This window comes from Podarcis tiliguerta (assembly GCF_965153285.1).
Source record: "Podarcis tiliguerta genome assembly, chromosome: 8".
NCBI lineage: Eukaryota > Metazoa > Chordata > Lepidosauria > Squamata > Lacertidae > Podarcis > Podarcis tiliguerta.
The window spans coordinates 87,169,476-87,183,018 of NC_139541.1; the positions used below are offsets into that span (position 1 = coordinate 87,169,476).

The window sequence follows — 13,543 nt, forward strand, 5'->3', positions numbered from 1 at the left end:
AACCTCAGTTTTCGAATATAATCCGTTCTGGAAGACAGTTTGACTTCTGAAACATTCGAAAACCAAGGATCAATGAGCGGTTGGCAGAATCCATTGAAAAAATAGAGAAATGCGCCTTGGAAGCCGTATGACTTCCAAGGCATGTTCGAAAACGGAAGCAATTACTTCCGGGTTTTCTGCGTTCTGGTTCCAAATTGTTCAGCTTCCGAGACGTCCGAAAACCGAGGTTCCACTGTATTATCAAAATTTGCAGACTTTCAGCTGTTTGCAATGAGCAAATCAAAAACAATTGAAATAGCTCAGTGCAGCAGATGCTCCATGGTTCCCCAAATTCAGCTGAAATTGCAACTTATACTGGCTTCTCCAGACTCACTATTATTCAGCCCCCTCTATAGAACCCCTCACAGCAACACAAATACAGCAGGTGTTGTCTCAAGCGCGCCTGGTACAACTGATCAAGGGCTCCACTAGTTGCACTAGGTGTGCTTGAACACATGGAATACCTGAGCTGGCTAGGGGGTTGCAGAGTGTCAAATTTGGCTGCATGGTAGGAATATGGCTAAGTTAGGAGAATGGTCCAAGAAGGTAAGAGAAGAGAACATCGCCCTTCACAAACAAGGAGCAGGATACAAAAAGATAGCAAAGGCACTGCATGTTCCTAGAGACACTGTTGGCAGCATAGTTTGCAAGTTTAGAGTTAAAGGAACAGCGGTTACACAACCTGGATGGGGCAGAAAAAGGAAGCTATTTGCAGCAGCAGCAGCCAGACTTCTGAGAAGGCAGGCTGGGAAAAACCCAACAAAATTGTTGCAGCAAGACTGGGTGGCAGCAGGCAATATTTACAGATTGTTTTGTTCTAAAATTATGTAAGCTACTTTCGGAGGCTTTGCATGAATAACATGGGTAAATAAAGTGTCTTGTGATTGCCATAGGATGGAGGTGGAGGCGGGAATTATCGGCGGAACGACCACGATAAATCTCACCAGCAATCAGATAAGAAAGGAAAAGTCATCTGCAAATATTTTGTGGAGGGAAGATGCACCTGGGTAAGTGTTGAGGACCAGCTTTCATTCCTGGCTGCCTGACGATGTGGTGACCATGCACCAGGTCTGCAGGCATATGTGCCATCGGAGTCTGTTGCAGCAAAAACAGCAAGGCATCTGTCTGGTGGCACCTTAAAGTCTCATGGACTTGTTATGGCATAAGCTTTCTTGTACTAGAGTCCACTTGCATCAGAGGCTTGTACAGTACAGTGGTACCTTGGTTCTAAAACTTAATCCGTTCCGGAAGTCCAGTCAAAACCAAGGCGTGCTTTCCCAAAGAAAGTAATGCTAAATGGATTAATCTGTTCCAGACTTTTAAAACAACCCATAAAACAATTTAACATGAGTTTTACTATCTAACGAGACCATTGATCCATAAAATAAAAGTAATAATGTACTGAATGGGGTTCTGCACAGTCACAAAACAAAACAAAACAAAAAGAACCACAAAAACGCATTATAAGTAGCAAAAACAGACAGACCTCAGCGTAGCACCCAAAACGGAAGTGTGGCACTCAAATCAGAAGCGTACCACTCAAAACAGAGCACGTTCAGCTTCCGAAAAAAGTTCGCAAACCAGAACACTTTCTTCCAGGTTTGCAGTGTTTGGGTTCCAAGTTGTTTGAGTACCAAGGCGTTTGAGAACCAAGGTGCCACTGTACTTACGAGGCTGGTGGGTTTGGACTCTGTGTGGCTAACAATTTCCGGAGGCTTCCATAGTGTAGGAAGAGCCACTGCTTGGGAAGATAAGGGGGGACAAGCCCAGAGGGCTGCTGGCTCCGCTGTGCACCTTGCTTGTGGCCTGCATTGCAGTGCTGGAAGAAAGCTTGCCTGCTTCTGCATCTGCTGGAGAGCCGTCCCATTGCTTGTAGGAGGCCAAGTCAGGAGTAGTGAGCAGTCAGCAGTTTCTGTGCCTCCGTAGGGGCCAGTGGGCAAGCTGGCTAGATGTTCTCTTGGCCCTCATGCCTCAGCTCCGTTCCCCTGTTGGTGGTGGCCATAACGGCCACATTTGGTGGTTCACCTGCCGGTGGTCGGATCGTGGAGACACAGAAGCTTCCATCTCATTTAGGGATATCTGTCTCCAGCTCCTGTGGCCTCATTTTTGCTCTGATCCTGTCAGGAAAGGGGGACATGAGTATTTGACTAGAAGGAGCAGCAGATAATAATAATAATAATAATAATAATAATAATAATAATAATAATAATAATAATTACTATTATTATAATAATTTTTTTATACCCTGCCCTCCCCAGCCAAGACTGGGCTCAGGGTGGCTAACACCAGGTATAAAAAAATTGATTAAAATACAACTTACAAACAAGATTAAAATACAACATTAAAATGCAGCCTCATTTCAGTAGAAACTCAAATCAAAAACTTTTTGGGGATGGAAATGTCAAGTCTTCACCAAGGCCAACTATCCAGACTGGTCCTACGTGGGCCAGAAAAAAGCCAGGGAAGTCCCCAAATAGGAGTTCCATCACAGAAGGAAAAAGGAAAGAGGGGGAGGGGATCAAGTTGACTCCAAGCCAAAGGCCAGGCAGAACAACTCTGTCTTACAGGCCCTTCAGAAAGAAATCGGATCCTGCAGGTGAGGTGAAGTGCCTGCTGTGCTCCCCTTGGCCTTCACCAGTGCTTCATTTGGGGGCTCATGGCTGACGGAGGGCCCTTTCTATGTAATGCATACTTGGCCTGTGTGGAGGACGCAGGGACTACCTCTTGAAGGAGGGATAATTGTTTCACCACTATTCTGTTTTGTGTGTTTATTAATGTGCTGCCCTTCACAAGATCTCAGTGTGGCTCTACATGTAGAAATGCAATAAAACAGCAGAAAAACAAGCAACCAGAGAGTTAAATTATGCGCCATTCCCCATCGCCAGAGTCAGACCTGGGTGTGGCCCCACTGCGTGTGACTGAAGGTCTACAAGGCATATGGCTGGTTGCATAGGGAGGGCAGCAGGGGCATCTGTTGCTCTCTAGAATTTGCTGGACTCTGGTTCCCATCAGCCCCGTCCAGCACAGCCGGTGGCCAGGGATGGTGGGAGTTTTAGTCCAACAGTACCTGGAGGGCCATGGGTCCCTGAACTCTGCTGTAGGGGAAGAGATCACCTTGGGCTCTCCATTGACTTGGAGCGTATTAGATTTCACCTCTTTTGCAGGCATAATGTTACACCGCTAGGTGCCAGCCAAGTCCCGCTTCTGTCTTGCTGTCCCACCAGCTCTGCCCATTTTGGCCTCCTGTGCCAGCAGTTTGCTGCTGATGTCACAACAGCACCTGCCCTTCCAGGGTCCGTCACAAAGACCTTGAGTGCTGAGCCTGTCCTTGTAACTTGGGAAGGTGTTCATGGTTGTACGTTACTCCCGTTGCTGTTCTTTCCAAATGAGAAGTTCTTCTTTTCCCCTCATTGTCTGATTGTGTGAAGAGGTGGCTCATCTCACCTCTGGAGTTGATTGAGGTGGGGAGTGTTTCCAGGGATGAACTGCTAAACATCCTTTGTGCTCAGGTGTCGCACTGTGCAAAAGTCAGCTCTTTGCACCTTCTGCTTTTTCCTGGCAGGGCGAACACTGCAACTTCAGCCATGACATTGAGCTGCCAAAGAAGCGGGAACTGTGCAAGTTTTACATCACTGGCTACTGCGCCAGAGCCGAAAACTGTCCCTACATGCATGATATCCTTTCTGGTTGCTTCCACGCCGGGGTTTCTTAGATTTGCCTCCGAGTCCTGCATATTTAGAGGAAAGCTAATATCAAAGGGGAGGTGGGGAGGTTTAATCTGACTCTCCATCCTGTGGACAACGGCTAAGCTTCAATCAAAGTTTTTGAGCTGGGCCAGGGTTGCTCTAGGGAGATCAGCCCCGCTTCCTGGGTGTGAGAGCCCTGAGTCGGGGGGGGGGGTGGGCCTGCTGCAAGCCGAAGCCTGGCCTGGGGCGCGTTAGTTGTCCTGTGCCTTTGCCCGTGGCATGATTTACTTTCTTTAATGCCTCGCACGGGACTTCCCTTGCAAGCTGTTCCACACGACGGGGAACTGCATCAATGGAGACGACTGCATGTTCTCCCACGAACCTCTCACAGATGAGACGCGGGAGCTTCTGGATAAGGTGAGTGGGCTGCTGAGATTTGCTTCCGGTCATGGGAGCCCTTTGCCGAGGGCAGTGCCTTCTCCTTAGCAGTTGTGGGGGGGGGGGCAGGGATGGTTCGGGAGACGACTCCTGCCTTACCTCCCCTGCCTTCTTCGCCCATGGCCTTGTTTCGCTTGCCCCTTAGATGTTGGCGGACGATGCTGAGGCCGGAGCAGAAGACGAGAAGGAAGTGGAGGAGCTGAAGAAGCAAGGCATCAACCCCTTGCCCAAGCCGCCCCCCGGGGTAGGACTGCTGCCCACCCCCCCTCGGCCGCCAGGGCCGCCGGCTCCAACGTCGCCCAACGGCCGGCCCATGCCTGGGGGGCCACCGGCTCCGCCGCCCCCACCGCCTCCCCTCCCGCCCCCTGGGCCCCCGCAGATGCCGCCTCCGATGCACGAGCCCCTCTCGCCCCAGCAGCTGCAGCAGCAGCAGGACATGTACAAGAAGATCCCCTCCCTCTTTGAGATTGTGGTGAGGCCCACCGGCCAGCTGGCGGAGAAGCTGGGTGTGAGGTACGTGCCACCTTCCCTCCAGCGCGTACGGGGATCTGGTGAGGGGCAAGGAAGGGGGGTGTGCCAGGGGCTTCCCCCTCCCTCTTGGTGGCAGCCAAGGGGCTTCAGGTCCAGGCCTGGGGGTGGTGGGTGGTAGGGGGCTGACTCCTCTTTCCAGGCGACGCTCCTCCTCCACGTCCTGCTGCCTGGCAGGGAGCCACATGCAGCAGGTTTGGCTTGACCTGCCTCACCCCGTGCTGAAGTGAGCCGCCTCTGAAAAGGCTCCTTTTCCTCTTCCTCCTCCTCTCTGGCCATTTTGCTGACCCTCGCTGCGTTCATTCCTCTAGGCACCCAGGCATGTCTCCGCCTATGTTCCCTGGGCATCCCGACATGCCCCCGGACATGCCCCCCGACATGCTTCCTGACATGTGCCCTGACATGTGTCCCGACATGCCCATGGGCCCCGGCATGAACCCTGGTCCTCCCATGGGCCCTGGGCCCCCAATGATGCCCTTTGGGCCCGAGGAGATGCCCCCTGGCCCACCAGCACCCGACTTCTACGACGGCTTCTACCCGCATCCAGAAGGCTTGGAGATGGACCCCAACCTGATGGGTGGCCCAGGTACTTGATCCTTCCTTTTAACTCATTTATATCCTGTCCTCCTTCCCTCCCTCCCTCTCTTCCAAAGGAGCCCAGTGGCAAAACAATACCATTGCAGGCATTTAAAAGAAAGCATGTGAAAATAAGTGTTTACTCATTTAAAACTAGGTGCATGTCAGCGGTGTGGCTAAAGAGAAGCTGTGGGCAGCAGGCCCATTATTATTATTATTATTATTATTAAATACCCCACCTTTCCCCACTATGGAACTCAAGGCAGCTTAGGCTTGAAAACGAGACCCGCTAGAGCGGGTGGCGCTGTGGTCTAAACCACTGAGCCTCTTGGGCTTCCTGGTAGGAAGGTCAGCGGTTTGAATCTCTGCAACGGGGTGAGCTCCTGTTGCTCTGTCCCAGCTCCTGCCAACCTAGCTGTTTGAAAGCATTCCAGCGCAAGTAGATAAATAGGTACTGCTGCGGTGGGAAGGTAAACGGCATTTCCGTGTGCTCTGGCACTCATCACGGTCCTTCGTGTGTCAGTAGCGGTTTAGTCCTGCTGGCCACATGACCCGGAAAGCTGTCTGTGGACACATGCCGGCTCCCTCGGCCTGAAAGCGAGATGAGCGCTGCAACCCCATAGTCGCCTTTGACTGGACTTAACTGTCCAGGGGTCCTTTATCTTTTTTTACCTTACCCCACCTTTTCCCCTTATGGGACTCAAGGCAGCTCCCGTATGAAAACAAGACCGTTGGACTACAACTCCCATCATCCCTGACCGCTGGTCATGCTGGCTAGGCATGATGGGAGTTGTAGTCCAACAACATCTGGGGACCCACAGGTTGAGAAACACTGCGCTAGAGCATTGAGTCCAATGGGCCCTTTGGCCCCTGCAGCCTGGAGAGGCCCAGTGCCCCCAGGGCCACAGTCTGCTGGGAGGCGGCCGCTCCTGGAGGCTCCTCCGTCCCCAGCATGGCTGTGCTTGCTCTCCCCGCCCTTGTTTCTCACGGCCTCCTTGCCTGCGCTTTCCCTGACAGAGGGCTACGGGAACTACGATGAGATGGACGAGCTGCCCGGGGAAAACATCTTCCCCGACCCTTCCTTGGAGCCGGACCCCTTCTGCGACGGAGGGATGCCCAGACTGCAGAAGCCTCCCAGCAACGTCCCCGACTTCCTGCCGTCCACGCAGCGGGCTCTGTACCTGCGCATCCAGCACAAGCAGCAGGAGGAGGAAGAGAGGGCTCGGCGGCACGCAGAAGGCTACAAGCCGGATCGGGAGCACGAGGAAGGCAAGTGGCTCCGGCAGCCCCCGACTCCAGGCTTGCTTGGAGTGGCAACTCGAGTTCTTGGAGGGGGCCAAGCTGCTCTGGTTGTTCAGACTGGCTGTCTTGGTATCCTCCTAGATCAGAGGTTGGGAAGTGGACCCCCCAGAACCCCCTCCCTCCATGAACCACTTTCACAGTTGGGCAAGGCTGCCTACCTGTCAGTCACCTCTTGTCATAGGACGTCAGGTGACTCAGCTTCAAACCTGCAGCTTGCCAAGGAAAAACCAGGCACTCACCTAAGTCGTTGTCCATCCCCCCCCCCCCCCCCCGCCTTCTGAGTCTTCCTTCTTTGCTCGTGGCAGAATTTGAGACTTTTTGAATTTGATGCTTTTTTCTGCAGGTTTATCTGCCCCGCCCCACCCTGTCACATGACCTCAGGTGATGAGCAGGGGGCCATGGGTGGGGCCAGAGGTTGCCCATCCCTCTCTTAGAGCCTCTCCTCCTGGGGTGAGAAGGAAGTGGTCTCTTCATTTAGGCTGAGGACACAATCATCTGCCATTCATGACGGAGTCTGGCATAGTCCAGAGCCCTAACTGACCTCTAAAGCTTGGGTGGTGCATGTCTCAGAGACAGACAGAGAGGCAGACCTTTTGCTTGGGGTGGCAGTTTGCAGTCAATGTTGCCTTAAGCGCTTCGGCCAGGCGAGGTTTGCGTTTCGCAGTTTCAAGTATCTGTCAGTTATCTCTGATTTGGGGGATACTATACCCAGGAGTGATACTCCAGCTTTGCCTCGTTACTCATTCTATTGCCCCTTCTCTCTGCCCCCCCCCAGGTGATACTGGCAATTGGTACTCCAGCGACGAGGACGATGGCAGCAGCAGCGTCAGCTCCATCCTGAAGACTCTGCGGCAGCAAAGTTCCAGCCGGCCCCATGAAGACGCTCCCAGTGGCGCTGGCCCCACCTTGGGCAGGAGCGACCCTCGCCTCCAGAAAAGCCAGCCCCCGGGAAGCGGCCGGCCAGCGGACCCTCGCCTCCTGCGGGACCCCCGGCTTTCTCGAGGTGTGGAGCCTTCCGCTCCGGCCGGCGCGGGGGACGCAGGCCCCACAGATCCCAGGCTGGCGCGGCACATTCCCCCCTCTGCCCCTAAAGCAGACTCTCTGCATTCCAGCCCCTCGGTTGGGCAGAAGGGCGTTCCTGTTCCGGAAGAGGAGGAAGGGGAGAGGGCCCTGAGGGACAAGCCGGTCACGATTCCCCTGGATGCTCTGCCAAATCACACCCTGAGGGACCCCCGGGGCCAGCTGCAGCAGTTCAGCCACATCAAGAAAGACATTGTCCTGGTCATGCCCGGCTTTGCCCGCACGGTCCTGTGGAGCCCCGAGGACCTCATCCCGCTGCCTGTCCCCAAGCAGGAGTTTGTTCCCGTCCCGGCGGCTCTGCAGGCTCTGCCTGGTCTGGATCCGCGCCTGAACCGGCCTCAGAACTCCACCGGCCCCTCCGACCCCAGGCAGCGGGCGGCGGCAGCCCCAGCAGAAGCCTCGGCCGGCTCTGGCTCCAGCCTCCCGGACTTTGAGCTGCTCTCGAGGATATTGAAGACCGTCAACGCAGCAGGCAGCCCAACCCCGAGCGACAAGCCAAGCGACCCCCGGATGCGCAAAGCCCCTGCTGACCCCAGGCTGCAAAAGGCTTCTGAGCCAGTGCCCTCGGCGCCCTCAAAGCCAACGGAGGCCGCCAGCACGTCGGCAGCTGGCCCTGCTGCCTCCTCGGAGGCAACCCCCAGCATCGCTCCCTACGACCCCCGGCTGCTGACGGCGGGAGGGCTGAGCAGAGGCACCGGCCAGAGCAGCGTCCTGAGCGGGATCAGCCTCTACGACCCAAGGACTCCGGGCTCAGGCGGCAAGGCTGCGGAGCCAGCTGGGGAGGGCAGCCCGGCAGCCAAGGGCTCTGATGGCGGCGGCAGTAGCAATAGCAAAGGCAGCGCCAGAGGGAAGGAGCCCTTGTTCGTTCGCCGGTCGGCCCTGGACCAGCTGGAAGCGGAGAAGCCCAGCGCAGAACCGTCAACCGACAGGTACAACAGCTACAACCGGCCACGGCCCAAGGCCGCCGCTGCCGCCACCACCCCGGCCACCACTGCCGCCACCACCGCCACGCCTGCTGCCACAGAGACTGCCGCACAGCCCGGCATCCACAACCTTCCGGTGCCCCCCGTCTATGGCATGGTGAAGCAGGCGGCCAAGTCTGGGGCAGGCAGCCCCTTTGCTGGAAACAGCCCTGCGCAGGAGGGGGACCCGCAGGACGCCGGCTCCTTAAAGGATGTTTTTAAAGGCTTTGACCCCACAGCCTCCCCGTTCTGCCAGTAGTATTAAAGACTTGCCCCTGCAGCCTTGCGCCCGAGAGAAGCAGCAGTGCTCGAAACGTGTTCTCTTCTTTTCCATTAATCCACCCCCCTCCATCCCAGCCATATAACTTGTATATACATCCTTTGGGTTTTGCTCAGTGCTGTAGCGTGTAATATCCAAGCTGCATTGTAAACAAGTAATCAGAGTATCTGAAGTAGTACTAGCCAGTATTGTCTGATGCCCTGGGCCTTTGTTTGAGGCTCACCTGGAATCATTCATTGTCTTCAAATCTTCTTTGGAAACCTGGGCCAGCAGTCCCTCCAGCCCTTAGCCTTCCTTTGCACAGTGGGCTACGTCCGAACCCCTCCTGCTCCTCCTCCTCCTCCTCCTCTTCAGGGGTTCTCTGTGGGGCGGAGGAGGGGCTGGGGAGAGAAAGGTGGTTCTTTCCTGTTGCGTAAAGGGATGGTGCTGTCAGCCATGCTGATCTGTAGAATATATGTATCTTCATTTCTTAGCTGTAACAAAATAAGTGTATCATAGCCTTTTTTTAAGAAGAAGAAAAAAAATCTAGTGTGGTGAAAATTACCATGGAGAAATAACCATGTTGGATTATTTTTGTAATTGTGTTGGATTTTAAGTACTTGTTTGCCATTTCCTGGAGGTTGCTGGATCCAGATACAGCTGAACTAGATCAGGGCGCTACATCTGGGGTGTTGGGGCGGCCTCTCAAAAAAAGTGATGCTTTCTACCAAAACAGAATTTGTAGTATTGAAATTAAATTATTAATATCCCTTTGATTCCACTTGTCTGTCTTCTGCACTTGTCTTAATAAGCAGGCACTGCCAGGGCTCCCAAATGGCCTGTAGATTATGTAGCTCCTATGAGAACAGGCAGTTTCGCAGGCCGTCTTAGGGAGGTGGAACGGGGCAACTGTAGAGCAGGCCAGGGCCCAGAGGCTCGGCTGCAGAGCAGGTTCGCTGAAAATCCAGCCTGAATAACTGGAGAGTCCATGTGGCTTTAGAAGTGGAAACGTTGCTGAAGGTGGACAGTCTTTTGGAAGGATCAGAAGAGCAGCTGCCTGGCGTTGGTGCTTCAGAAGCAGCTGATGAGGACCAGGAGCAAGAACCAGAGATTGCAACGTCTCTTCTTGAGAGCTCATCACAGTCACCTTGCCTGCTGGCTGTTTTAAAGCCCAGCCAGAATCTCTTCTCCAAGGGAAGAGGGATTTGGGGCCTGCACTTGCTTCGTAGCCCCCCAGCCCTGCATAGTACTACTGCCTCTCCCCTGCCAGCATCGTCAGGCTGGCATCTCATCACCTTTGTGTTAAAGCACACAAAGCTGTTTGGCCTGATCCTGTAAGCGCCTGCCGCCTCTTGGCAGCCTCCTTCAGGTGGGGCTGCTGCTCTTCGTCGTCTTCCTTCTCACTTGTCCATCTGCACTTGAAGGCAGGAGAGAGACTGGATGCTCGCCTGGAAAAAGTATTTCTGAACAGCAAGGGTATTTCACAGCTATTTGCAGTGTTCTGAGAAACATGAGCTCTGTCAGCTCAGCAGAGACGAGGTGCTTGTGCCCTTTCTGCACAAGGAACCTACCCAGAAAACGAAGAGGCAGCCGAGGCTTCCCCTCTGCTTTGACTGAGTCTGTCCTAGCGACCCAGCGTGGTCAAGGAAGCATCCTGCAACCATGCTCAGCACACAGCATCCCCAAAGATTTGGAACAGGTTGGTCTCTCCCCCTGCGTGGAGGTCATAGTCTTGGGTGGTGAAGGCGGTAAACACCGTGAGCGGAGTGTATCTTAGCTGAAACTGACTAGCCGTAAGAAGGTCTTCTCTCCCTACCGTGTAGTATATATGTATGAGAAGTGGTGGGGTGTCTTTCATTCGGAGAAAAAAGTATTTAGGGTTGGGAAAACAGCTTTAAGGCATTTGCATTGCTGGGAACGTTGTGGGTGCTGAACTTGGCAGTGTTTACTTTAAAAAGGGCCATTGGGACACCTTGAAAGGTTGGTCGTTCCCCCAGACCTGTGCCGCTGCAAATCCTCCTGTTTCAGGCACATTCATTTAATGGAGATGGTGGTTTGGCTCTTGCCCGGGAGCATAAAAGCCACAGTGTATTGGAGGAACTGGTTTAAGAATAGGAGGGGCGTGTTCCATCTCACTCCAAACTTAAACCAGTTTTCCTCGGTGAAAGCCGAGGCGGTTAAGCCAATTGTCCGTTCTACAAACTTAGCAACCGTTTCACCGTTCTGACTCTATGCACAAGCATTGAGGTCTAGCTTCTGTAGGTCCTGCGGGAGGGACAGTGAACTAGAACAAAATTCTCAGCAGCCTCCCCAAACTATCATTTCCAGGGCTCCTTGGTGCAGCTATAGCTCTCAAACTGGTGTAAAGTTTTTGAGTGTAACTTTAACCGGGGAGGTTCTTTGTGAAGTATTCTGTCTTGCGTGCTTATTTAGATAGAGATGCTCAGTGACATTTGTATAAAAAAAACTGATCTTTTGTAAAAACTGTAAAATCACTTCACTAGACACAAATGGCAAAAAAAATAATTGATGAAATTGGTCATCTACCAGAGCTTTATAAACATGCTATAAAATGTAAATACTATTTGAAATGGGGTTTGTATATATTGTACCGGTATTTTTACAGTGAATCTTTGCTTGCATGGCTCTCTACTTTCTTTTGTATCACACATTTGTCTTCCAACAATGTCATCCAGACTCAAGTCTCCTATCATTGTACTGCTGACATTAAATGATGCAGTGATTTTAAAGGCTGCTGTTGTTTGGCTCTGGTGTGGAATCCCTTTGTAACAGAAATGATGCCCCCCCCCCCCCGGGGCAGTTTTTCAGCCAGAGGATGCTTGGAAGAGACAGTATGCAGGGAGGGGTCCCAGGATGGTGTGGTATAAGGTAACAGAGGAGGAGGAGGATGGCATTTGTGAAAGGAAGGTGGCAAGGCTGTCTGGCCAGCTTGGCATCTGCCATTCTTGGGTTTTCCAAACTTCTCCTGAGTGTCCATCCCACCGGTCCTCTGCTCTGAGATTACAGTGGCAACCACTTAGCACACATCCTGAACCAGTTGTGTTTAGGGCTGAGGGGCTGCGCTTTGCAATGTCATTGCGCAGGGGGGACTGGAAGCGAGTGGGACCTCTTCCAGCCAGACCAGGAGAGGCTGCAGAATGTGGAGCAGGAAGGAGGGCTTTTGTCTGGGCCAAAACTCCCCCCCCCCCCCGGGCAAAGGGGGGAACCCCAGCAGCCTGCTGGGGAGAGCCCAGGAGGGTGGGTCTGCAGCCTCCACCAAGGGCATAGCATCACAAGACGTCTGCCTGAGGATCAGAAGAGCACCTGCTGGCCTGCCTGGTCCAGGATCCTTTGGGCACTGATGCGCCAGCCTCCTCCTTGGGCTTGCGATCTCCAGCAACTTGTATTCAGACGCATGCTGCCTTTGATACTGGGGGGAGTGCCTAGACGCCACGACCAGAAGAAGTAGTCATGGTTAGCCTTCGTCTCTGTTAATTCGTCTAATCTTTTCAAGCATCCCCGTCGGAGGCACTCGGGAAACCTTGCGGTCCCTGGGTTTCCAGGCTGGCTCCTCACAGTCTCTCCCTGAGGGTAGGCTGGGCTGACACCAGCAGGTAGTGTAGGGGGCAGTCCTCAGGTGAGGGTGGGCGGGCGTGATCCTGCCCCTTTTGCTTGGATACATGGCCTGGAAATGGCAGCTTCCCGCTCTTCCAGGCACCAGGAATGTCAAGCGTTGAAACTAACCCTCTGCTGCGGCTTAGGTCTGGAAAGAGCCGAGCTCAGAAAGGTCCTTGCAAGGCGGAAGAACACGCCGCTCATCTCCCATTGAAGACAGGAGGCTGAAGATCCCGGCCGTGTGGGCAATCTCTCCACCAGCTGCAGACCTCAGTCGCTGCCCTCTCCTCTGACGGTGGCAGCCCAGCCAGCTGCTCTGCTCTTCGTCCTCCTAGACGGGTAAGTGCTAGACTTTCCTTCTTGTGTGGAGAACGTTCCTTGCCGCCTGCCTGCTAGTGTCGGGGCAGCACAAAGCCGGAATACTCTGCAGCGCTGGGTTGATGGGCCGGCACCTGCAGAAAGAGGGGAAGCAGCCTGGCCTGCGAAGCCCCCAGCATCCTGGTCTCACGGGCCATTCAGATGCCTGCGGGAACCTGAAAGCAGGATTCGAGCCCCAGAGCTCCCGCTCTCCCTGTGCTTTCCAAGAATTGCGATTTGGAAGCGCTGCTGCTTCTGACCAGGGAGGCAGAGCTCAGCCATTGTGGCTAGTGGCCCTTGGTAGCCCTCTCTGAATTCGCGTAATCCTCTTTTGAAACCATCCAAGTTGATTCCTACTGCAGGCAGTGACCGTTTTACACGCGCCCAATTGACACGGGCACACACTCCTCGCCGTGGCCCCAAAACAGGGTGGGGCAGGCTTACGCACACTCCTCCGATGCGCACGGGGACCAGGAATGCAACTCCCACAAAATCGGGAGTTGCCTGGACTGCCTCCTGTGGGAGCCAAATTCCCCAGAGTTATGCACTGCCTGAATAAGTACTTTTATCTCAGCTGAATCTTCCAACATTCAGCTTCATTGCTGCAGTGGAGGCGGGCCGCTTTGGGTGTCACCACTGAGGGGGGTGACAAAATGCCGGGCGGTGCTCACCGTGGGGCCTGCAGTGCGCCCGAGACATGC

The 13,543-nt window shown here is 53.9% G+C and overlaps 1 protein-coding gene across 1 annotated transcript in view; it reads left to right on the plus strand.

Annotated features, from left to right (window-relative positions):
- Nucleotides 1-11,620, plus strand: part of ZC3H4 (zinc finger CCCH-type containing 4) — a gene marked incomplete at its 5' end in the record, with an annotated part of 25,385 nt that extends 13,765 nt beyond the window's left edge. The window contains 7 exons of the mRNA XM_083454748.1: nucleotides 933-1,046; nucleotides 3,602-3,713; nucleotides 4,033-4,142; nucleotides 4,309-4,676; nucleotides 5,003-5,277; nucleotides 6,285-6,536; nucleotides 7,345-11,620. Coding sequence (XP_083310874.1) covers nucleotides 933-1,046; nucleotides 3,602-3,713; nucleotides 4,033-4,142; nucleotides 4,309-4,676; nucleotides 5,003-5,277; nucleotides 6,285-6,536; nucleotides 7,345-8,870 — 2,757 coding nt within the window. The 3' untranslated portion in view covers nucleotides 8,871-11,620. The remainder of the gene's footprint in view (nucleotides 1-932; nucleotides 1,047-3,601; nucleotides 3,714-4,032; nucleotides 4,143-4,308; nucleotides 4,677-5,002; nucleotides 5,278-6,284; nucleotides 6,537-7,344) is intronic.
- Between the last annotated feature and the right edge of the window lie 1,923 nt (nucleotides 11,621-13,543).